The following is a 26,647-nucleotide window of genomic DNA, read 5'->3' as shown; positions in this document are numbered from 1 at the left end:
AATGTTTTTCTCCATAACTGCACCCCCGCATCCCCACCCCCCCAAACAAATGCTGAAACATTCCAATTAAAATACACCCGAGAGCTTGAATAATTCAAGAAACTTTTGGAGGATATATTCTGAGTGTTGTGCACCCTGCTGGTATAGCATATATGCTTGAAACTACACGCAACTTAAGAGGTTGAAAAGTTGATCAGTGTTCAAGCCTTCTTAGCGGGTTTATTAAGAAGAAGTTATGATTGTAACTTTAGGAAGCATATTTGTTATCCTTCAAGTTCCATAGAATTTCTAACAGTAGCTGCAAGTAAATCACCCAACTTGAAAGTCATGCAACAGAAGTTTCCATGGTGGCACTATGGTTAAACACTGCTGCATCACAGTGCCAAGGACCCGGGTTCATTTCCCGCTCCTGGTGACTGTCTGTGTGGAGTTTGCACATTCTCCCTGTGTCTACGTGAGGTGCTGAAAGTGTCCTTTAGTATCCAGGGATGTGCAGGTTAAGTTGAAGGTGTTATTGGGATATGGCAGGGAAGTGTGCTTGGATGGACTTCTCTGTCAGAGGGTTGGTACAGACTCGATGGGCCGAATGGCCTCCTTCTGCACTGTTGGGATTCTGTAATTCTATGATTCAATACTGCATTAGATATAGTGATGCAATGATGCTTAAGAAATTTCCAGTTTTCAAAAATTGCTTGAGCTCCGGATACATGCTTCAAACTGAGAAGGACTTATTGTAGAACACTTACTGCCCTGTTTGAATGTTTAAAGATTAGATTATGTTGAATTCACAAATCTTGAGTATAGGTACTGCATACTCCTCACCAACTAGCAATGATATCTTGACTTATAATGGGTTTAATATTCCAGGTTAACGTAGTTTAAACCTTTGAAAACATGATTGTATTAATGAAGATAATGTAAAATTCTCATTATTCTGCAGGAAGCAGCATAATAAGTTTAAGATGCATTTACTTGCTATTGGGGATTTATTTTAATATACTTGATGATTTTCCTTGTGATATACAGTACAGGTGTTAACATTACATTCTTTGCCTGATATAGTGTAGCATGTGCTTGATTTCATTTCAGAGTGAAAAATAAATGAAATGCCAGGGTTTCAAATAATGTATAATTCACAGCAAGTGACAGCAGGCTTTTAATACTGGCTCTAGCCGACAGCCTAGCGCCAGGAAATGTCACACTTGGAACGAAAGCAACTTGCTTCCTGTTCTGTAGGCTTTCTTGATGGCTAAGTGATCGATTACCTATGACTTTTCTTTTGGGAAAACCATATGCAAAATTGTGTGTTTTTTTTTTAAAGCGGTTTCATTTGTTAAACACAACAGGCACTGTTAATATATAAGTACAGAAAGTGTGTGCTTGAAATATCATTCACATCATCTTGACTACACAAAGTGCTTGTCAAACTGTGAAAACTAGCAGTAATTCACTGGCTAGTTAGATTTTAAAGTGAAAAATGAATAAGTGTATATGTTTTGGTGAGTTATTTTATTTACTTGTCAGCTTTACCACTTTTTTAATACCCTATTTCCATTGCTTGTGTGAAGTTTTCTTACCAGAGGCCCTCAGGAGAAGCTGCCTGAAGATTAAAAGCAGTGTCATCAAGTCTTTTTTTTTTTGGAATAATTTTTATTCAAGTTTTCAACAACAAATTTTTATCACAACAGAGAAAAACAGTAACCCCTCCCCTCCAATACAAAAACAATAAATTAACAAGAAAAAGAAATAAGCGTAAAACCATGAGAACAAGCCCCCATAACGAACCCGTAGCCCCCCCCCCCCCCCCCCCCCCCCCCCGGCTACCTTCCCCCGATTCCTGTCCATTTTCCCCTGATTCTTGGGCACCCGACTATTCTTCCTCTTGTTCGTTGGCCACAAACAGGTCCCGGAACAATTGCATGAATGGCTCCCATGTTCTGTGGAAGCCGTCGTCCGACCCTCAGATGGCGAATTTGATTTTCTCCATTTGGAGAGATTCCGAGAGGTCGGACAGCCAGTCTGCAGCTCTGGGCGGTGCTGCTGACCGCCAGCCAAACAGGATTCTACGGCGGGCGATCAGGGAGGCAAAGGCAAGGGCGTCCGCCGCCCTCCCCAGGAATAGATCTGGCTGGTCTGAAACCCCGAAGACCGCCACTATCGGGCATGGCTCCACCCTCACCCCCACCACTTTGGACATAGCCTCGAAGAAGGCTGTCCAGTACTCCACAAGTCTGGGGCAAGACCAGAACATGTGGGCGTGGTTGGCTGGGCCTCTTTGGCACCGTTCACATCTGTCCTCCACCTCCGGGAAGAACCTACTCATACGGTTTCTTGTTAAGTGGGCTCTATGTACCACTTTTAGTTGCGTCAGGCTGAGCCTTGCGCACGTGGAGGTGGAGTTGACCCTATGCAGTGCTCTCGCTCCAGAGTCCCCACCCTATCTCAATCCCCAGGTCATCCTCCCATTTCATTCTTGTTGCGTCCAGTACGGTGTCGTCCCTTTCTACCAGTCGGTCATACATGTCACTACAGTTCCCTTTCTCTAGGATACTTGAGTCCAGTAGGTCTTCCAATAGTGTCTGCCGTGGCGGTTGTGGGTACGTCCTTGTCGCCTTTCGTAAGAAGTTTTTGAGCTGCAGGTACCGTAGCTCGTTCCCCCCGGCTAGTCGAAATTTCTCTGTCAGTTCGTCCAGTGTTGCGATCCTGTCGTCCGTTTATAGGTCCCTGACTGTCAGTGTCCCCCCATCCTGCCTCCACCTTTTGAAGGTGGCGTCAGTCAGTGCTGGTGTGAACCTATGGTTGTTGCAGATGGGAGCCTTGTCCGACATTTTGGTCAGGCCAAATTGCTGCTGCAGTTGGTTCCAGAATTGGAGGGTGGCTGTCACCACTGGGCTGCTGGAGTGTTTTTTGGGTGGGGATGGGAGTGCTGCCGTGGCGAGAGCCCGGAGGGAGGTCCCCATGCAGGAGGCCTCCTCCACACGCACCAACTCAGCTTCTGGCTCCTGGATCCATCGCCTTACTCGCTCGGCTGTTGCCGCCCAGTGGTAGAATTGTAGGTTGGGGAGGGCTAGCCCCCCCCCCCCCCCCGGATTTTGTTTTTTGTAGGACCTTCCTTGGTATCCTAACATTCCCCCCCCCCATACGAACGCCATGATAAGTTTGTCCAGCGCTTTGAAAAAGGCCTTGGGGATGTAGATCGGAATGGATCTAAACAGGAAGAGGAACCTGGGCAGTACGTTCATTTTGATCGTCTGGACTCTCCCCGCGAGGGAGAGTGGGAGTGTGTTCCATCTTTGCAGGTCCTTTTTTACTTCGTCCGTCAGGCTGGTGAGGTTCCATTTGTGGATCCCTTTCCAGTCATGGGCTATTTGGATCCCCAGGTAGCGGAATTTGTGTCGGGCTTGTTTGAACAGCAGCCCCTTTAGTGCTGCCCCTCCTTGCGGTGTACTGGGAAGATCTCGCTTTTGCTCATGTTGAGTTTGTAGCCCGAGAAGGCTCCAAATTCTTTCAGGAGCGCGATGATTCCGTCCATGCTGCTTTGTGGGTCCGAGATGTAGAGGAGCAGATCATCTGCATAGAGTGAGACTCTGTGCTCTCTGCCTCCCCTTCGGATCCCCCTCCAATTTTTTGCTGCCCTGAGCACGATTGCTAGCTGTTCGATTGCTAGTGCGAACAGCAGCGGGGACAGTGGGCATCCTTGTCTGGTGCCCCTGTGCAGCTGGAGTGTCATCAAGTCTGAGATGAGGACTGATCAGAGAATCCAACACTGCTGGGATTAAAGAGGGCATTGTAGAATATGGAGAAAGAGTAGTAATAGTTGAAAATGACTGGAAATATAAAGACAAAATGAAGAAATTATCAAATGACAAAATTAACCAAGGAAGATGTCTAAATAGCCCAGTGATATCCCCACATGTTCCTTGATCCACATCCTACTCAGCACATGAGAATGGAGAAACATGAAGGTATTTGGACAACCTCTTTTAAATTCCTAGTAGGTGGGTGGGGGGGTGTCACATCAGAAACTACCCCTAATTAACATTTATAAAATTTTTCACTTGCCGATTACAAGATGTGAAAATGAAGAGCAAGTTTGGACCAAATGATCGTTCCGTGAGATTGGGTTGAATGTATATTCATGAAGGCCCTGCCTTATCAATCGTGCCCCTCACCTGACGTGTTAGGATCCTCAGGTTAAACCACCACCAGCCAGCTCTACCCCTCAAACGGGAACGGCAGACTATGGGACTATGACGACATTACCTTTGATATTGTTGCCACAGCACAGGATCCTTTACTGTACAATAATTGACCCTGAACGTGCTTGACACTGTTACTAGAAGTATTCCATTCTTCATATGTTCAATCTTAAGATTCTTCCACTTTTACAATAAAAAGGAACTTGACATCAGGGATGGTATCTTTGTTGTCTGAACCAAGTTGACCAGGGAGGTCCACGGTTTTGTCTCTGATCTATACTCAGCTGGATCAGTGATGGAAAGGCATAGCTTCATAGAAATTCAAAGCGCAGCAGAAGGCCATCCGTCCATCATGTCTATGTGGACTTGGAGAAATTCTGCTTCGGCTCACATCTCCACTTTTTGGCGGTATTCATGTAGGCTTCTCATCCTCAAAACCTATCCGACTCTCCTTTTTAAATATATTCATGAAATCTGCTTCCACCATCTTATATGTGAGTGTTTCAGATCCTGGAAACTCTTCAAGTGAAAGAATTCTCCTTATCTCTTCACTAGATATTTTGACAATGATTTTGTACTATGACATCTGGTTATTGATCCACTTCCCAGAGATGAATAGTTTTGCATTAATGACCTTGGAATATACTAAGTGTCTCACAGCCAAAAACATACCTTTGACGGTAAACACTTCGGGGTGGGGTGGGGGCGGGAAGAGAGAATCTGGGGGCTCTGCCGTTTAAAATGGCAAGGGAGAGATTCTGGTATTTGGGGGTCCAGGTAACGCATGAGTGGGCCATGATTCATAGGTAGAACCTGACAGGACTGGTGGTTAAGGGGAACCTTAAACAATGGGATACTCTGCATTTGACACTGGCGGTACGGATACATGCAGTAAAGATGAACATGCTGCCAAGATTCCTGTTTGTTTTAAGGCCCTCCCAATTTTCCTCCCCAAGGCCTTCTTTCAGAAGGTAAGATACTTTAATTTCTGAATGTGTGTGGGCAGGGAGGAGGCCGAGGATTTGTAGTACTCTGCTGCAAAGGCAGGGGCGGGAAGGGGGACTGACACTCCTGGATTTGCTCCATTACTATTGGGCCACAAATGTGGAAAAGGCGAGGCGAAGGTTGGGGGGGGAAGTTGGGTCGGGTTAGAGGAGGCGTTGTGTGGGAAGTGGGGGGGGTGAGCCCGTGAGATGGCCCCATTGCCCTGCGCCCCAAGTGGGTACATGAGAAGCCCTGCGTTGAGGTCGTCCATAAACATTTGAAACCAGCTGAGGAGACAGTTTAAACTGGAGCACATATCCGTGATGACGGCACTCTGTGGCAATTATAGGTCTGCAACGAGGGGGGAGGGTGGGTGGAGATGTACAGGAGATGGCTGGAGGAAGGGCTAGTGCAGGTCAGGGCCGTGTTCGTGGAGGGCATGTTTTCTGGGCAAGGGGAACTGCGGGAGAAGGGAGAAGTTCGCGCTACCACGGGGGGGGGAGGGGGGGGGTGGAATGAGTTCATACACATGCAAGTAGCTGTCCTCATTCCCTCATGTACGAGATTATATGCTTTTAGAGAAAAAGTTACTCCTGGATGAAGGCAAGGATGGTGGAATTAGGGACATATCGGTGGTTGGGAGAGAAAGGCACAACCTTAGTGGAAAGGATCAAGTAGAAGTGGGAGGAGGAGTTGGGAGGGAGATAGGATGGGGAGCTTGGTGTGAAGTAATGCGCTTAGTGAACTCAACCTCCCCTTGCCCAAGGATGAGTCTTATACATTTTAAGGTAGTGCATAGGGTTCACATGACTCGGGGCCCACATGAGTGCATTTTCCCGGACGTAATGGGAAGATGTGAGAGGTGTGGGAGGGAGTCGGCAAACCATGGCCATATGTTCTGGGGGTGTGTGGAGTTAGAGAACTTTTGTGAGATGGGTTTAGGAATCTATCGAGGATTATAGGGATTGAGATGAAGCTGGACGCTGGACCCTATGGTGGCGATCTTTGGGATTTCAGAGTTGCCGAAGCTGCTGGAGTGGAAGGGGGCCGACATCATGGCCTTTGCCTCTCTGATCGGCCAACAATGGATACTTTTGAATTGGAGGTCAGCTACTCCACTGAGGATTGCGGCATGATTGGGAGACTTGTATGAGTTTTTCAAATTTGCCCTGAAGGGGTTAAAGGAGGACTGTTTATGACTATATTTGAGGAGCTGTTTGTCGAGAGCATGGGGGTTGGTTCAGGGAAAATGTATAAACTGTATACTCTGTTGGACGTTAAGATTGTGTTACTATATTGAACATGTTTGGAATAAAATACTTTTTTTTTTTTTAAAGTACTTTTGAAGTGGAGTCGCTGTTAGAATGTAGGAAGGATTGCCCATAATATTGCTGGCCTGTCCTATTCTTCATTGTTTGGAATTGGGCATGATGGAGATCAATAGAGAATTGGATCCATGATGTCCCAACAGGCAGGACACCGTTATAGCACTTATGGTCAAGATATTCCACATGGGAAAGGTACCAGAGATTGACTGTGTTTCCATGGAAAGATACCCCATTGAAGGAGTTAGTACCTTGAGAACAGGAGAAATTTTTTTTTTTTTTAAATAAATTTTAGAGTACCCAATTCATTTTTTCCAATTAAGGGGGAATTTAACGTGGCCAATCCACCTTGCCTGCACATCTTTGGGTTGTGGGGGTGAAACCCAAGCAAATATGGGGAGAACGTGCAAACTCCACACTGACAGTCACCCAGAGCCATGAGCAAACCTGGGACCTCGGCGCCGTGAGGCAGCAGTGCTAACCACTGTGCCACCGTGCAGCCCTGAGAATAGGAGAAAATAGTATAATTTGAAATCTAAAATCAGTATTACACTAATAACAAATACATGCATTTATATAGTTATGAAAGAAAGGAGTAGAAGAATACTTTTTCTAAAGGGATGACTGAAAGTAACAAGTAATTGGGAGTATATTAATTGTATTTTGGGAAGTATTGAAAGCCTTCAGAGACAAAGGAGACTCCTTTTGCTGGAAACATTTTGCAAAGGAACTCAAAAGTTACTAAACGACATTAACTTTTGTCTTCGACTGTTGGAACTTAGTTTTATTCTTTTCTTCGCAATGTTACTGATGCCAACTTCTGCTAAACATTTCTTCCACGTTGTAACGTAGACATGGATTTTCATGGATTTTTTGATTTTTATCAATACAGATCAATGTAAGTTGTGCAGTGTTTGGAAAAATCAAATTGTGAAAACTTATCTCAAAGAGCAACAACATCTCTACACTTCCTCTTTAAAAAAAAAACATATGTAGATGCTTGGTGTGTCAAACCAAATTCATTTGCTGAAACTATTTTTAAAAAACTGCAGGTGCTGGAAAGTTTGACAATAAAATGAGAAATGCAATTCGGATAACATTTGTGGAAAGAATAGATGATTTCATCGGGTATCTTTCAGCTTACTTGCCATGCACAATATTGGCATTGCAGGGTTAATTATAGAAACAACCTGATATTTATTTTCTTGGATTTCAGTGGAAATAAATGTTGATGTTTTCTAGTTAATCTGGACAGTTAATCTGCAATGCCAGCTTCATACACAGGCTGCATGCTGAAACTGTGCCCAACACTTAGTGTGTGAATCCTTCATTGGAAAATGGAAATTACTATTGAGACTTCTCAAGAATTTCCACAATTTATTTGCTGCTTATGCAAAATTGGTATTATCCCCAATTCTGCTGATGTAGATTGTTGATAATTTCTTTAAAAGTTGGATTGATTTAATTTTTAAGCAAGCGCTGAATATTTTTACAAATGCAGGATTTTGTTTATTTCCGTTTGTTTTTTAATCTGCAGGTTCAAGAGGAGAGGAGAGTTCAGAGGATGAGCCACCTTTAGATATGACGACAGTGCAAGATATTCTGAGCAGTCATCGTTACAAATCTTACAAAGTCAGCATCGTCCACAAGCTTCGATTCACCACAGATGTCCAATTAGGTAACATGTGAAATACAACAAAAAAATTACGTTTTTTAAAAATGTTTTTTAATTAGATTGGTCTTTCCCTCAAATTGCTAAAATTCGAAATAATTCTGACTATATTGTAGATACCAATTACAATAATTGTAATGAAACACACGGGCACTAATTATTCAAATTAAGCTGCAAGTATTCTGTTATACCTTAAAATAATATTATCTTAAGGTATAACATCTAAATTGATGTGCTAATAGGACCTTAATTTAGAGGCTTATATTATTGGTCCTAGGCCCAAACATCTTCAGCTGCTTTATCAGTGACCTTCCTTCCATCATAAGGTCAGAACTGGGGTCATTCGCTGATGATTGCACAATATTCAGTGCCATTCGCCACTCCTCCGATACTAAAGCAGTCCATGTCCATATATGCGGAAAGTCCTGGACAATATTCAGACTTGGATTCATAGTGGTAGTTAACATTTGTACCACACAAGTGCCAAGCAACTAGAATCCCCAACAAGAGAGAATCTAACCACCTTCCCTTGACAGTCAGTGGCATCGCTGAATCCCCCAATATCAACATCCTGGGGCTACCGTTGACCAGAAACTGAACTGGATCAGCCATATAAATACTATGGCGCCAAGAGCATGTCAGCGACTAGGAATACTATTGTGAGTAACTCACCTTCTGGCTCCCCAAAGCCCGTCCACCATCTACAAGACACAAATAAGAATTGTGATGGAGTACTGTCTGTCATGATAAGTTAATAATAATGCTTCTTACCACTAGAGGGAACCACAGAACAGTCATATATATCATGTGACATGGGGATTCTGTGATTAGAAGATGATTAGGAGTTAAGAGAGAACTGGAAGAGCATAGAGAGCCGTTGTTTACTTGAGAGTTCTGTAAGTTAGTGATAGCATCATTTTATTCCATAACCTTCTATTTTAGGAATGTGAACGGATCTTAGTCAGTAGTGTAATAAATATATAGTTTTGTTCGTTAACAAAGCTTTGTGTTCTTTATTCAACACTACGCATCCAAGCCACCCAGATAAAGCAGAGTAGAGAATACAACATTGTCCACTTGACAGAATGAGTGCAGATCCAACAATGTTCAAGAAGCTCAACACCACCCAGGACAAAACAGCCTCCTTAATCAGCTCCATATCCACCACCATAAACATTCACTCCCTGCAGCACCGATACACAGTGGCAGCAGTGTGAACTATCTACAAGATGCACTGCAGCAACTCACCACAAGGCTCTTTCAGCAGTACCTTCTATCTGTGAACTATACTGCCTAGAATGACGAGGACAGCAGATACATTGGAACAACACCACTTGCAAGTTCCCTTCCAAGTTACTCACCGTCCTAACTTGGAACTATATCGCTGATCCGAGCTGTCATTGGGTCAAAATCCTGGAACTCCACCCTAACAGCACTGTGGCTGTACCTACATCACATGGACTGCAGAAGTCGGCTCACCATCACCTTCGCAAGGGCAATTATGGGAAATAGCCAACAATGTCCACATCCAAGCTAATATTGTCCATGCCCCAAAGTGGTTTTGAAATGTTCTTTCTGGAGCTGAGATACAAAATATTTTCCCAGAAGTCAGAACTATTTCTTATTTTGCAATTGCTCTGCACCAGTTTAATCAGGTTAACATTTAATTTGCCAAATTAATTACATTTAATTTGACTAATTAATTTGATGTGGCGATGCCGGCGTTGGACTAGGGTGAGCACAGTAAGAAGTCTTATAACACCAGGTTAAAGTCCAACATGTTTGTTTCAAACACTAGCTTTCGGAGCACTGCTCCTTCCTCAGGTGAATTTATTCATCTGAGGAAGGATCTCATTCACCTGAGGAAGGAGGAGTCCTCCGAAAGCTAGTGTTTGAAACAAACATGTTGGACTTTAACCTGGTGTTGTACGGCTTCTTACTGTAATTAATTTGACAAAAGGAAACAAACTAAAATAAGGCATTTAAAGTGGGTAAAACAAGCTTGCTGTCAAATTCTGCATGGATGTTATGTTATGCATATTCTGCAAGTTATGAATTAACAAGAACATGGAGCTTTATGTCTGTAATATAACTGGTAGTGACTATCCTTTTTAGTAAACATTCCGAAGCTGTCCTCTGAAAACACTACATGGCAACTATTACCCTGTAATGGAACCTTTTTGTTTGACTTGAGCATGTCACCAAAACAGCACCGTCTTTCTTCCTCTAGTTGTCAATACTCTCCACCCCTTTTAAATTCTTACACCAATGATATTAATAATCAAGGCCATGTGAGAGCTAGGAGTCAATACTCTTGAAGGCTGTAGTTATACAAGTTTTTGATTATCAACTATTCACTTTTCATAAACATTGTTTTATTCCACCAAATTTATTGTAAAATAGAAAAAGAAATTATTGCCAAAGTTAAATATTACAGATTTGAATCTCTTTTTGTTCAATTCTTTGACTGTAATAGTTGATTTGAAACAGTGCTGTAATAATATCTATAATTCTAAGATATAGATTTTGAACATATATTTGGCAAATACACAAGTCCAAGCAACCCAGATCTGTTAAATCAACAAATTATAAACCTGATATATGGTATTATCAATAATGTTCAGTGCCATTGATAACATTTTATTTATATTTAAGAAAATAATGCTCAGTGTGAAAAGCGTTTAATTTTTTGAATACAGTTTGTGCTGTGACAACTGTAGTTGAGTAATAATGAATTTTATATACGTACTGTTCTGAAACGTGCAAGACCAGTGAGATACCATAAGATTTGTATTTGCAGCAGAAAAACTCAAGAGCATCATGCAAAATGTTATAGGAACATGAAATGCACAAGTGGCTGGTAAATCAACAGAATTTGCCAAAGCAGCCTTAGTTAAGAGGGAATTAAATACTGAAAGATGAAAATGCTAAAGAAAATTCAGGGTTGAGAACCGAGAACGCATTTTAAGTGATTTGTAGAAGAACCAAAAGCATAAAGAAAACCATTTTTACGCAGCATGTGGTTACAATCTGGAATAAACAGCCTGAAAGGATGATGGCAACAGATTCAATCATGACAGTCAAAAGAGAATTGGATAAACACCCGAAGAGAAAAAAATTGCAGGGCAACAGGCTACAGACCAGGGAGCGAGACTAGCTAAGTTGCTTTTCGAGGGAATCAGCATGAAATTATTGGGTCGAATGGGTTCTTTCTGTGCTGTAACCATTTAATTATTCTATAAATGAAAGTATCTAATTCCAATGTTATGGTAGCTTTGTGCCTAAAGGTTAAAATTCCTGTGATTCTAAACTTGTTTTGTCAGTGCCAGGTGCAACGGAAAAGCTTTTTTGAAACGTTCAATATCTATTTGAATTTTTAACCACTGTGCAAAGTTTTGTACTCATAATATTGCACTCCACCATTCACAGAAGAAACCATTTTGCCATGCTCACATTTTTTTTGCCAATTGCTGCTTGCTTTGAAGAGAATTTTTTTTTGCTCTCCGCATCTGGAAGCTGTCAGAATATAAAGCTTGAAAAGGTCATCCCTTATCACTAAAGATAAATGATATAAGGGGAGTGGAGCTGTTAGTTGAAACGAATGGTTCAGCTTGTTCAGTACAGATGGGACTGACCTGTGAGTACAGCTTTCAGGGGTTAATGCACCTTTCAATGGGCTTATGGATGTGAGTTTTCAGTCATATTTTAATTCTCTGACTGTCTGTTTTATATAAGGTAAGTCTGTCAAATGTTAAATATAAACGTGGCTGGATGTCTTGTCCAAAAGTATTGATGTTCACAATTAAGCTCATGTACAGGAAAAGTGGGGTCTCTTCAAATAATTTCTAGGTTTACAGATATTTTATTTCAGGAAAGTAAATTTGTCACCAACACTAATATTTTCCTTTTTCAAATTTTAGCACTTCTGAGTCTGAGAATTACATTTTCCATTGGTGCATTAGTCATCAAAACTGTAACCAAATTTTAAATTTGTTGACATTCATATCTGTTCCTAACAATTACATAAATTCTAATGTCTGGCGGTGTTATCTGTAAGAAAAAACAAAATCTCTTGCATGGGGCCAGCTTTTTTTAATGTTCAGTATCTTTAATTTTTTTTGCATAATGGCTGCGAGTGTTTAACCTGAAAGAATAATAATTATATAATAATAATCGCTTATTGTCACAAGTAGGCTTCAATTAAGTTACTGTGAAAAGCCCCTCATCGCCACATTCCGGTGCCTGTTCAGGGAGGCCAGTATGGGAATTGAACCCGCGTTGCAGGCATTGTTCTGCATTACAAGCCAGCTGTTTAACCCACTATGCTAAACCAGTCCCAGAAGGCCTGCATGGCATCTTCCAGGCTGCTACACAATCACATATGTGCACAGCTTAATGGAAACATTGATGACTCGGCATTGGTGTCTAACACATTCATAGGCTGAAGCATATTTTTGCTGCTTTCTCAAAGCTAAAGGTTTGCAGAAAATGTTGAAAATGTTTTGTTTTGCTTTGTTGACTCTCCAGTCTTGATAAGTCTGGACAAACTTGTCTCGCTTCTAAAACTATTATCCTGATCATTGGAACTTGTACTTTGCCAATATGGTATTATTTGTACAAGTTGCCATCATTCTCATTATCTTCCCCACATGCTTGTTCTTCCCCCTCTGATCTATCACTTTTGGAATGAGGGAAAAGTCCACATTCCAAATGAAGCACAGGCAAATTAAGTGATTTTTATTAAGAATTTAGGGAAATATCTGTGGGCAGCTTCCCTAAGGATGTCATCAGGAACCTAGATTTTGCTGTTCATTCCTTTTCCAATTTATTTAACACTATGTCATCCTCTCATTTCCCAGCGGCTCTACGCACCACTGTCTGCCAAGGCAAGTGATAACTCTAAATGTGTGATACCCATTCCTTTTTTCTTTCTCACCCCATTCCCGGTTTCATCCACATAGGCTGGGGTGAGCAAGAATTATATGGCTTCATTCCTTCCTTTGTAATTTCTTCCACTAGCACCGAAGGCTGCTCCACCTGTATATTAAATTGTGGATTTTGTCACCCAGCTGCTTATCATCTTCCCTTTCTTTCTTTTTGACCAGGCTTTTTTTTTCATAATTGATTACATTTTATCGTTTTTGAAAAATGAAATGGAATCTTAATTTAACACACCTGAACTGACATTCTAGTTAACAATTGTCTATTCCTGGTGTAAATTTCTACTGATATCATAAGAAAATCAAGAGCAAAATAAAGACCATTCAGTCCATTAAACCTGCTCCATCCAGTGTCACAATTGATTTTTTTTTCTAAAATGGATTTCTTTCCCTACTACTTGGGAGGAGTGGGGCGTGTTCGAATTCAAGCATTTTTGTTAATATTTCTGCAGCTCTCGGTTTGCATTTGGATCATATAAGATTAGTGTAATGTAGTGGTAATTGAAAAAAAAAATTCTCCAGGATATTTGTACAAAACTGAGGAAAATCAAGTCTACAAAGGCTACTTGGGGTAGCATTTCCTGTGCTAAAATAAGTCAAATTCTGGATGGAAACTCAATTCCAGGTCAATGCAATGCTAAGGGAGTCCTGCATTGTCAGATATATGGTCATTCAGATAAAGTGTGGCCCTGTTTTCTGAGGTGTCAAACATGGACGAGTATCCTGGTGTTTTAGTCAACATTTATCCCTCAACAAAGATTGCAAAAGAAAATTACTATGTCATTTATGTAATTGCTATTTGTGGGATCTGGTTGTGTGCAAATTGGCTGCCATTTGCCACTTTTGCCTAGATGATACTATAATTCAAAGATACACGAGCCATTTTGAGCATCCTGAGGACCTGAAATACACGATATAACTACAAATATTTTTTAACATCTTATCTGAACAAGATTTTATTCCTCATTTTGTTATCAAAAATAGAGCCCTTTGCCTATAGCTCCTTCACACAACTAACCTTGACCACCAGTAGACTGTCATAGTTGTAGGAGTAACACTTGGGTTTTTTATGTATTTGGTGATGCTTCTAGTTCACAACTGATTTTTTTTTAAATTGGAGTTTAGCTTCCTATTAATATCACTCTTTAAATCCCTTTAATAACATAAATACACTTTTGTTTGGCATGAACAAAACATCTTCTAAAAAATAATTAACTGGAAATGATGCAGAATGCTTCCATTTTTCAAGTAGTGCCTTTAAGTTCCTTGAACAATATCTGCCATTTTAGCGTCATATTTTGAATTCTAAAGTTCCTTGAATGATACCTAACAGCAAAACTTGCAATGAAAGAGCTGTGAATGCTTTCGTGAGTCAAAAGTAACTATTTTAATTTGCCACACTTTCAGAAGATGCAGTTTTCTTAGTGTAGCAAAATGTTTTATTTCCTCCAACATGATGAACCTAAATTGGGAACATCTAAACCAACAAAAATTATTTGGGGGTTTTAAAAATATGTCAGTTGCAGACTGTACAGAGATGCCGATACCAACAAGATATTTGAAGTATATGAAGGATACACCATTACTGACAGAGTGACTATTACTGCTGGATAAAGATGCAAAGTGGTTTTGTTCCATTATAGCTTAATTTTTCAACATTTTATAAATATGTTAAGTGACACTGTGCTTTTGAAAACAACAAGAAGAGTTTTCTATCACAGGCATTTATTTTTACTAAAAAAGTATTAGCCAAAGGCATTAAAAGGTGAGCTACTCAGTCAAATAATTCAGTGATGTTTAAAATGAAAGACAATTTAGGAAGCATTCATCGTAGAAGTTTCATTATCCTATCTTTCCTCCCACCCTTCTTCCATCCAAAAGAATTCAACGCTGGAATAGGTAAGAACTAGTAGACTGGTGGAGTAGCCTTTGCTGAAAAGATTGATGCAATGGGGAATGACCTTGGCTTGGAGCAGGAGCGAGTGATGTATGTACGAGCATCTCACTGCTAAATGGACCCAGATTTGTAGCACTAATATACATGGAAGCCCAGAACCAAACTCAGGATGGCAATAAATCAACAGCCACTTTAGGTGTCATTTCTGGTTTATATTCTGGTATTGTTCTATCAGTTTAACTCATGTCACTATCATCTGTTCATCTGGAACAGTTTTATATAATTTTCCAGTGGAGTTACCTGACAAATCCCATCAAATTAACAAGGTACATTAACAATATTGACTGCTTCTATGGTGTCTGAAGTTTCTGGTTCATAGACTGAATTTTGAATGTATTCCCTTTTTTAGTTTGCAATTTTGGGGACTTTGGCACATATAAATAATTGTTCGTTATTTCTCTGACACAGTAATTTAAAAAAGTATCTTTTTTTAATTCAAACAAATGCTCCTAAAATTCAAGAGTTATTTTGTAACCTACCTGTCTGCTTAAGTGGACAAAAGTGCAGACGGTGAAAGCATTGATTATCTTCAATGTATAGATATGTACACATCTTATTTTAATTAATAATTTTATTGAGATAAAAATCATACGGTTTTAATGATCAGACTACACTTCAGGGATTTGTGCCTCCTGTTTCTTAACATTGTCTTCCTGACTTACTGAGGGTTATAATCGCCATAAAAAATATTGAATTATTTTTTTTCTCCAAATGACAATTGATTAAAGACATTTTAAATGTTGGGTGTCACCGCATTGATAGTCTGTAAATATACATTTACGTGAATAAAAAGGGCCAATTTGAGGGGGGAGGGGATGGAATGGATTGAGAGAAAGCAATCCATAATCCAGTATTTCTTATCTACTTAATATCCAGTTGTGTGAATGGGAGTGGAAATCAATTGAATCATACAAAACACAAAATTATATTTATCGTCTCCCAAGTAATTCACACAGTGACTTATTTTTGAAATGCAAATGTTATGCAGAAAAGTTGTCATTGTCAATTAAAAGGAAATGCTGTCTTCAAGAGTATTCAGGTAAACGTGGTTTAAGTCTTTTTGCCAAGTGTCTGTAACAGCTCTTCAGTTATGTGTATTCTGAAAGAAGCATAATCTCTAGTAGTTTGGGATTGAGACTTACTTTTCACATTTTAAATCTATATCATAGATCCTGAGATAATTCTGCTTTATAGATGTACAAGTGGGTTATTAAATATTAGAGTCAGACTATATTTTTTACAGTTGTGCGTACAAAATCAGCTTTAATACACCTGTTCACTAATGTAAGTTACCACTCATGTTGAAACAATGGAGTGATATTCATTGTGATATCAATCTCCAGAGGTATCTGGCTTCCTGCCATCTTGAAAATCTCATAACTGAAATAAAATATTCATTCTTATGCCATTTATTTCCTCAAATATATCCATTCAGCAGTGAATCACTTTGTAGTGTAACTTTTTATTTCTGTGACTTGCATGAAATATGTATTTTTTTTAAAGTGTGAGCTTGGTTCATTTGGTAGCAAGCACTCTTGCCTGAGTCAGAAGGTTGTGGGTTCAAGCTCCATTTAAGATTTGAGCACTTAACCTGGGCTGTTACTCGAGTATAATACCAAAGTATTGGTGCATTGGCAATGAGTGCCATCTTTCAAATGAAACATGGAATCAAGGCCCCATCTATCTGCTTAAGTGGACATAAAACATCCTATAGGCACTACTCCAAGAAGAGCACAAAGTTATCTTGATATCTTGACCATTATCCCTCCTTTGCCCAAAGCATTTAAAATAAACCTAGTTATTGGTACATTTGCTGCTTGCGGCAATTTGCCGACCACTAATTAGCTACGATATTTACCCATCTAAGAAAAGCGACTATACTTTAAGATTTGATGAAGTGCGATGTAAGTCTTAAATTCATTCATTCATTCTTAGAAAATTATACAGGCGTCTTCAATAGTTTTTTACTGTCACTTATAAAATTAAACCAGAAAATACTATACATCTAATCATAAACACTATTGATCACATTGAAAGTCTGAAATTATGAAAACTAATTACACGTTAAAATTCACTGAAGTGTTGTAAAGCATTTTACTCTGTTGCTTCTCTTATTAATGATTTATGTAGCTGCTGTTTTTGTGAACTTGTTTTCTCACTTCAAATTTACATAAACTACAATTTGACTTCAATAGTTGAATATCAGTGCCTAATGCAGAATATTTGCCAAATCTCCAAACTATTTGGTCACTTATTATTTTTCTGTTAAGAAAAATAGTTGTATGTGTGAACTCCATAACCAAATCCAAGTAAATCTGAACACTTTTAACTAGCAGCATGAAATAGGAAGTGAAAGCTAATTTCAGTCCACCATTAGAAAGCTATTTGGTTTTGCGGTTTAAAAAAATAAGTTTGACTTTCAAATTGTCACCAAAATAAGGTATGATTACTACTACATTTCTTCACTACAGGTTGGTTTAGTCAGAAAAGAACTATTACGTAGTTTGGGCAGCACAGATCTGACATAGAATGAAGTGGCTTGTTCCTATTTTTAAAACGTAACTGAGCTCATTATATACCCGTACAATATTGTGGACCTTTTCCCTCCACTAAAATGTTTTCAAGTTTTGTTTGTATGATACCTAATCTATTGGCAAGAGCTATATTTTTGAGTATAGCGTATACAAGATTCTACTATACATCCATTTAAAACTTCCAAATTAGCATTCAGTGACCTTATGAGTTGTGCAACATTCTGTGATACAGTTATAACAAAGAACAAAGATAAGTACAGCACAGTAACAGGCCCTTCGGCCCGCCAAGCCCGTGCCGACCATACTGCCCGTCTAAACTAAAATCTTCTACACTTTCTGAGTCCATATTGCTCTATTCCCATCCTATTCATGTATTTGTCCAGATGCCCCTTAAATGTCACTATCGTCCCTGCTTCCACCACCTCCTCCGGCAGCGAGTTCCAGTCACCCGCTACCCTCTGTGTAAAAATAAAATTGCAATCCTTGCCCCTCTCACCTTAAACCTATGCCCCCTAGTAATTGACCCCTCTACCCTGGGGAAAAGCCTCTGAGTATCCACTCTGTCTAAACCCCTCATAATTTTGTAGACCTCTATCAGGTCGCCCCTCAACCTCCGTTGTTCCAGTGAGAACAAACCGAGTTTATTCAACCCCTCCTCATAGCTAATGCCCTCCATCCCAGGCAACATCCTGGTAAATCTCTACTGCACCCTCTCTAAAGCCTCCACATCCTGCTGGTAGTGTGGCGACCAGAATTGAACACTATACTCCAAGTGTGGCCTAACTAAGGTTCTATACAGCTGCAACATGACTTGCCAATTCTTATACTCAATGCCCCGGCCAATGAAGGCAAGCATGCCGTATGCCTTCTTGACTACCTTCTCCACCTTTGTTGCCCCTTTCAGTGACCTGTGGACCTGTACACCTAGATCTCTCTGACTTTCAATACTCTTGAGAGTTCTACCATTCGCTGTATATTCCCTACCTGCATTAGACCTTCCAAAATGCATTACCTCACATTTGTCCGGATTAAACTCCATCTGCCAACTCTCCGCCCAAGTCTCCAAACAATCTAAATCCTGCTGTATCCTTTGACAGTCCTCATCGCTATCCGCAATTCCACCAACCTTTGTGTCGTCTACAAACTTACTAATCAGACCAGTTACATTTTCCTCCAAATCATTTATATATACTACAAACAGCAACGGTCCCAGCACTGATCCCTGCGGAACACCACTAGTCACAGCCCTCCAATTAGAAAAGTACCCTTCCATTGCTACTCTCTGCCTTCTATGACCTAGCCAGTTCTGTATCCACCTTGACAGCTCACCTCTGATCCCATGTGACTTCACCTTTTGTACCAGTCTACCATGAGGGACCTTGTCAATGGCCTTACTGAAGTCCATATAGACAACATCCACTGCCCTACCTGCATCAATTATCTTTGTGACCTCTTCGAAAAACTCTATCAAGTTAGTGAGACACGACCTCCCCTTCACAAAACCATGCTGCCTCACACTAATATGTCCATTTGCTTCCAAATGAGAGTAGATCTTGTCTCGAAAAATTCTCTCCAGTAATTTCCCTACCACTGACGTAAGGCTCACCGGCCTATAGTTCCCTGGATTATCCTTGCTACCCTTCTTAAACAAAGGAAGAACATTGGCTATTCTCCAGTCCTCCGGGACATCACCTGGAGACAGTGAGGATCCAAAGATTTTTGTCAAGGCCTCAGCAATTTCCTCTCTACCCTCCTTCAGTATTCTGAGGTAGATCCCATCAGGCCCTGGGGACTTATCTCCTTTAATATTTTTCAAGATGCCCAACACCTCGTCTTTTTGGATCTCAATGTGACCCAGGATATCTCCACACCCTTCTCCAGACTCAACATCCACCAATTCCTTCTCTTTGGTGAATACTGGTGCAAAGTATTCATTTAGTACCTCACCCATTTCCTCTGGCTCCACACATAGATTCCCTTGCCTATCCGTCAATGGGCCAACCCTTTCCCTGGCTACCCTCTTGCGTTTTATGTATGTGTGAAAAGCCTTGGGATTTTCCTTAACCCTATTTGCCAATGACTTTTCGTGACCCCTTCTAGCCCTCCTGACTCCTTGCTTAAGTTCCTTCCTACTTTCCTTATATTCCACACAGGCTTAGTCTGTTCCCAGCCTTCTAGCACTGTCAAATGCCTCCTTTTTCTTTTTGACGAGGCCTACGATATCTCTCGTTATCCAAGGTTGCCGAAATTTGCCGTATTTTTCCTTCTTCCGCACAGGAACATGCCGGTCCTGAATTCCTTCCAACTGACATTTGAAAGCCTCCCAAATGTCAGATGTCGATTTACCCTTAAACATTCGCCCCTCAGTCTAGGTTCTTCAGTTCCCACCTAATATTGTTATAATTAGCCTTCCCCAATTTAGCACATTCACCTTAGGACCACTCTTATCCTTGTCCAGCAGCACGTTAAAACTTATTGAATTGTGGTCACTGTTCCCAAAATGCTCCCCTACTGAAACTTCTACCACCTGGCTGAGCTCATTCCCCAATACCAGGTCCAGTACAGCCCTTTCCCTGGTTGGACTGTCTACATATTATTTTAAGAAGCCCTCCTGGATGCTCCTTACAAATTCTGCCCCGTCTAAGCCCCTAGCACTAAGTGAGTCCCAGTCAATATTGGGAAAGTTGAAGTCTCCCATCACAACAATCCTGTTGTTTTTACTCGTTTCCAAAATCTGTCGCTATATCTGCTCCTCTATCTCCCGCTGGCTGTTGACTCCCAACATTTTGACTGCACCCTTCTTATTCCTGATCTCAACCCATAGGACATAGTAAATTTTATCTTTTACTCTGCTTTCATACCATGAAAGTTTGTTTGCTGTCAGTTTGTCCTCAAATCACTGTACACTATCAACACCCTTAGCTACCTTTCTCCCTAATAAATTTGATTTGACAAGACACAAGTAACAAAATATATTTTAAACCTGATCAAAAATTTTGTTTATTCAAAAGTAATGTACTTCAATATCATGTTGTCTCCAGGTTTCACATGATATGTACTAAGAGGAAATGGCTTTTGTACTGCCTGAATAATAAAACTATTAGAATATCACGGCAGCTGCTTACAAGAGAAAGAGAAGACAGTTCTCACAGCTCTACTGGAAACAGTTGGTTAAGAAGTCTAGAGCGAATGGAACATCTCCCTCTGTCGTTGGCGGGCTGGGTGCAGTCAGTTAAAATGAATGTTTTGCCACGATTCTGTTTTTGCTCCAATGTCTGCCGGTCTTTTTGCCTAAGTCCTCCTTCGAGGGAGTGGCCAGGCTGATCTCCTTGTTTGTTGTTGGGGGGGGGGGGTGGCCAGAATTAGAAGGTGGCCAGGAATATGAGGGTGGTACTACAGAGGGGACGGTAGGCGGGAGGGCTAGGCCTCCCAAACTTGCTGTATTACTATTGGGATGCGAATGCAGAGAAGATGCGGGGCTGGAGCAAGGAGAGGGGGGGGGGGGGGGGGGCTCTGTAGGTAAAGATGGAGGCAGACTCTTGTAGGGGATCGGGGTTGTGGGCGCTGGCAAGGCGCTGCGCCCAATGGCCCCAGGAAAGTATTTGGAAGGTCATATGTTGGCGGCCATGTTGAAGATTTGGAGGCAGTTTAGACAGCACTTTAAGCTGGGGGTTGGATATGGGGAGATGCCAATTAGGGGGACTCATGGGTTCGAGCCGGGGAGGATGGATGCGAGGTTTCGGGGATGGGACAAGAAGGAGATTAAGGAAATGAATTTTTGTTCGGGGTGTGGGGGGAGGAGGATTTGCGAGTTCAGAGGAGCTGGAAGAAAAGTATGGGTTGGCTCAGGGGGAAGGGTGTTTCCAGGTACGGGACTTTGCGAGTAAGGTTTTCCTGACCTTCCTGAAAGCACCGGCCTCATTGGCGGTGCTGTCAGCAGGGGGTTTGGAGAGGGGGGTAGTCTCAGAGATTTACAGAAGGATTCTGAAGAAGGATAGGGTGTCCATGGAGGGGATTAAGGCAAAGTGGGAAGAAGAGCTGGGGGTGGCGCTGGAATAGGGACTGTGGTGTGAGGTGCTGCGGAGGGTGAATGCCTCGACTTTTGTGTGCGAGGTTAAGCCTGATGCAGCTGAAGTTAGTGTACATGACGCATCTCACAAAATTAAGGATGAGCCACCTGTTCAAGGGGATGGAGGATTACTGTGAGCGATGTGAGCTCTGTAAACCATGTTCATATGGTTTGGTCCTGCCCGAAGCTTGGGAGGTTTTGGAGGATGGTGTTTAGTACAATCTCGGATGTAGAGCCTGGTACCTTCAAAGCCAGATTCAGGATGTCGGACAGGCCCGAGCTGCAGGTGGGTGCGGGGGCAAATGTTTTCGCCTTCGCCTCATTGATCACTCTTAGGCGGGTCTTGTTGGAGTGGAGGTCAGCTTCTCCACCCTGTACCTCAGCATGGCGGGGAAATCTGCTGGAGATTTTAACCCTGGAAAAGGTTTTTAACCCTCAGTTTGAGCTGAGGGGTTGAAGGAGGGGTTCTACAATTGGGGTTTGTTCATCATGCACTTTTGGGAATTGGTTACCGTTGACTGTTGAGAGGGTGGTTTGGGGGTGGGGGAGTTGTGGGGAGGAGGGTTTGTTTGTGTGGGGTTGTTCGGGATTGTTTTTGTATGGTGAAAATGTGGAAAATCTGTCAAATAAAAATATTCTTTACAAAAGAAGGCGAGAGCTGGAACATGCCATACAATGGAGTAATGGCTATGAAACATATGCCGGAAATCTAAAGCCCATCTAGTTAAGAAAACTAGAGAAATGAAAAGAAATGTTCAAGAAGTTTGGTGTTAAGTGAACAAGACTAAGGTATGATTCACAGGAATTCAAAGAAGAGTAAACAAAATGTTCTGAGTTGAAGAGACAATTGCAATAACCAGATTTAAAGTGGGAAAGCAGCCTTCAAAGGTAAATCGGACGTCTGATGCCATTTTAATACAGTCTGGGAATCGAGAGTTAAAGCAATTGTGATCAGTTTATACAACAGTCAAGACAAAGAAATCCTAAAGGGGTTGGTGTAAAATTCTGGACTGGATTTGATGTTAAAAGTGGAGCGGAAGCTTTATTTATAAGTGTCTAGATTTCGGAATGGAAACCACTAAGGGAAAGCATGCTTAGAAGCTGTGGCTTCAGTGGCACAATCGGTTAGCACGCAGTACTTGTGAGAAAAGATTTAGTTTAGTTTTGGGAGTAATGGAGTTTGGAAACTCACATGACAATAATCTGAGGAGACATTCACAAACATTCAACTTGGGGTTCAGAGTGGAGAGCATTTGCCTGCAGTCATCTTGTGTGCTTAAAGGGGACTTAGGTTTGAATGAGACCATTGTAGATTAAGATGTACTTTGTAATCTGTGAATCTTAAATTTTAAAACCTGTGGTAATTGTTGAGATAAAGGGGAGTAAAAGTGTATTGTATCATCATCCAATTTTTTCATGTTTAATAAAGAAAAATCCTGGTTAAAGCCAATTAGCGGTCCTGTGACTCTGTTCCTCCACTTTCATGGGAAAAAAGTAAAAGTTAGTCTATTGAGCCAGGGTTCCATTCTGGAATCTTCCCGTCTAGTTTTAATATCAACTGGGAACACAAGAATGTGATAAGACCAAGTAATTTTATGTTATACTTGGTTGAAGCGTGATAGAAGGAGTGCTATGACTATTTTGTTTGTCTCTCTGACTCCCTTCTACTAATTGGAGAATTTACTTGTGTTCAGCTGAATAAAGCAGTCTCTATTTAAGTGGTGCCAAAATGTAGAATACTATGCTGCTATGCTGTTTTGAAGAATACAGTATCCATTCCAGATACTCTTCTCATTTTTATTTATTTGGCAGTCCAGAAATCCCCTCTATATTCAACATTCACTTTGTATGCTGCAAAGAAAAGCTGAGTTTTAGAAGGCTTAAGAGAGCACTTTATGTGTTCACTCCATTAAGATTTATAAAGTGTGTCAAATGGTTGATATAAAATCACTTACACAGCCCACTGGTTTATATCCCCACTGATTCACAGGTATCTCGGGAGAAAAGGTGGAGATAGACCCTGTTACTAATCAGAAGGCCAGCACCAAGTTCTGGATTAAACAGAAACCCATTTCAATTGATTCTGATCTACTCTGCGCTTGTGACCTTGTGGAAGAGAAGAGTCCAAGTATGTAGTACTACATTTATATTCTCTATCTTTGTGCTGTTGTGTGAGTGAGTGCATGCACTCAAATAGAAAAATTAAAGCTTTGTACTGTCCACAGGTTTAATATTAGATAAGATAAGAGGTGCCTATGATGCATTTTTTTATCCTTTAGACTGCTAACTGCATATCTATATTATGGTACTGAAATCAATTTCTGAATTTTCAGCCGTCTAAAGGTTGAACAACATTTTGTCACACTCCGTGCAATGGTGCCCTGTTAATCCATCAGAATTTACTGGCGATAAACCCGGTCAAATTTGTTAAGTTGAAAATTTAATATGATCTGCCACTACCAATCAGTTATTGGTGTTCTAATGTCAGTCAGATTTTTTTAAATATCAAACTGCTGCTCTGTTTTAATTTTGGAAAGAGCATGCAACAGAATTATAAATAAAGCAATCATGCTAATTATTGTAGGAAGAAATCAGTATTATTTTATCAGAACCATTTTAATTTATATATAGATATTTCACCTGACAAGTATTGCTTTTGGAAATTTTGTTAGAACGATAAAATGCAAGAAACTAGATTTGTGGTTTTATTTTCTTGTTTTGATTTTGATTTGATTTTTGTCCATCAGAAACTACATCCAAACTTGTTTCAAAAGGTCCGTCAGTATTTTATGTGAATATTAGATATTATTGTTAATTTTGAGCTCTACAGCATTGGGATTTTTAAAATTTTATACAGAACTGTATGCGGCATGAACTTTACAACAGGAAAGCAAAGCAAAAGCTATGTTCCTGTAAGGATAGAGATTTAAAATGATAATATATGATTGTTTTACTTATGGATTCACATCCCTTTCTGCTTCTGCAAGAGCTGCAGCTTGCGACCCAAGAGGTTATACTATCTAACATTTCACAAACAGTTTACAGGACTAGTCATTTTTTGGAAGTTAGTTCACTGTCTTCTATTTAAGATTAATAGCCTCATTTTCTATTTTTTATAGATAGGTCATAATGTGAAACAATAATTATTTGTAAATGCAGAAAATGTTTGGGGGTAGAGTATCCTTACTGAGAAATTTGAAAACAAAAACTTGCATTTTAATAGCTCATGCCTCAAAAATATCAAAAACATAGAACTATTTTGAAATGCAGTGACTGTTGGAAGGCATGCAAATTTGGCTGATATTTTTGCACACCTCGTTAGAATTAATTAGAATGGTTTAAATAATCTGTTTTGGTGGGAGTTTATGGGGGGGGGTGAAGAGAAAAGAGTGAATGTGTGCCAAGTCACTGAATCAACTACCTGCTTCTCTTAATGTAATAGCCAGGCAGAGTTTTGGGAAAGGAATTCCAAAACCAGATGAATGATGGAAGAGCATTTCGATTATTTTTTTAAAGTAAATTTAGAGTACCCAATTCATTTTTTCCAATTAAGGGTCAATTTAGCGTGGCCAATGCATCTACCCTGCACATCTTTTGGTTGTGGGGGGCGAAACCCATGCAGACACTGGGAGAATGTGAAAACTCTACACGACAGTTTCCTCCCACAGTCCAAAGATGTGCAGGTTAGGTGGATTGGCCATGCTAAATTGCCCGTAGTGTCCTAAAAAGTAAGGTTAAGGGGGGGGGTTGTTGGGTTACGGGTATAGGGTGGATACGTGGGTTTGAGTAGGGTGATCATTGCTCGGCACAACATCGAGGGCCGAAGGGCCTGTTCTGTGCTGTACAGTTCTATGTTCTATGACAGTGACCCAGACCAGGATGGAACCTGGGACTCGGTGCGTGAGGCATCAGTGCTAGCCACCACCACCGTGTAGCCCGAGCATTTTGATTCTTAAAGCCAACTTCTTTGAACACGTTTACAGTCACTGATACAAGTAGTTGCTTCTTTGCCTTATCCTTTTTTTTATTACATCTGTGAAGTTTCTTAGGACATTTTTTGTCATTTAAAGAAAACATATGCAAGTTAATGTCTTGTGGTCCAAAATTACTTTTTGATTTAAGTAACTGGTTGGTCGAAATTGTTCTGCAACAGACAAAACACAACAAAATTGATGATGAATGTTATGTGTTAAATATGTATTTATGGCAAGAATGCTTCATTTACGGTAGAATAATGTTTGAAATTCCCACAGGTAGTAAATTTCTTTTTGTCGTTTGGTTAGGCAAAACTTGAGAATTGCTTTAAAAAAGAGACATGCAGTTGAAGTTTTTCACCTTGCACTTATCAGGACAGATTCACAAGAATACAAATTGTAAAGAGAACAACAATTTATAATGCATGAGAAGAGACATGCTGTTGATTGGCAAGTGGTGTTTCATGGAAAATGCACCAGTGAACAGTGAATTGCCAAACTTGTGTTTAAGTTCAAACCAGACAAGTCAACTCTGGTCAAGATCTTGCCATGAAGAACGAATGCGGGAATGTCTGTCCCGCAAGCTTTTCTTTAATTGTAAAAGGCACAATGCTTGGACATGCTCCTTCTGTCTGCAAAGAACAGGGCCTTGTATGTGAATATATGTAGCTTCTAGCACGTGTGATTGAGCTACACTACAAGCCTGACTGATGATCTTAAATTGGTTGTCAGTGTAATTCTTAGCACAATTGGGATTGTTTAGTTCGTGCTGTCCATTCGTGGAATCGCATCTACTTTTGGACACTGTTTGGAGTTTTGCAAGCATGGGTTGGTTGGATACAGTCAATATTTTGTTGCAAACTGGCAAAGGAAAAAGTTGTTTGGTATGATCCTCCAATCATTGGGACATAAAAGCCTGCATACTTGGTATCACGCCAGCATTGAAATCTGTATACCACATGATGTATTGTGTTACAGGCAGAACATCTTTTT

The 26,647-nt window shown here is 40.6% G+C and overlaps 1 protein-coding gene across 6 annotated transcripts in view; it reads left to right on the top strand.

The window, feature by feature from the left end:
* mapkap1 (MAPK associated protein 1) overlaps window positions 1-26,647 on the top strand; it is a 371,223-nt gene that overhangs the window by 300,013 nt on the left and 44,563 nt on the right. For all 6 annotated transcript variants that reach the window (XM_038782195.1, XM_038782200.1, XM_038782197.1 and 3 more), the window contains 2 exons: window positions 8,046-8,186; window positions 23,671-23,808. In XM_038782195.1, the coding sequence (XP_038638123.1) occupies window positions 8,046-8,186; window positions 23,671-23,808 (279 nt within the window). The remainder of the gene's footprint in view (window positions 1-8,045; window positions 8,187-23,670; window positions 23,809-26,647) is intronic.

Source organism: Scyliorhinus canicula, chromosome 21 (assembly GCF_902713615.1).
Source record: "Scyliorhinus canicula chromosome 21, sScyCan1.1, whole genome shotgun sequence".
NCBI lineage: Eukaryota > Metazoa > Chordata > Chondrichthyes > Carcharhiniformes > Scyliorhinidae > Scyliorhinus > Scyliorhinus canicula.
The sequence above is the reverse complement of the archived record's forward strand: the minus strand, read 5'-3'. Positions and strand labels throughout refer to the sequence as shown.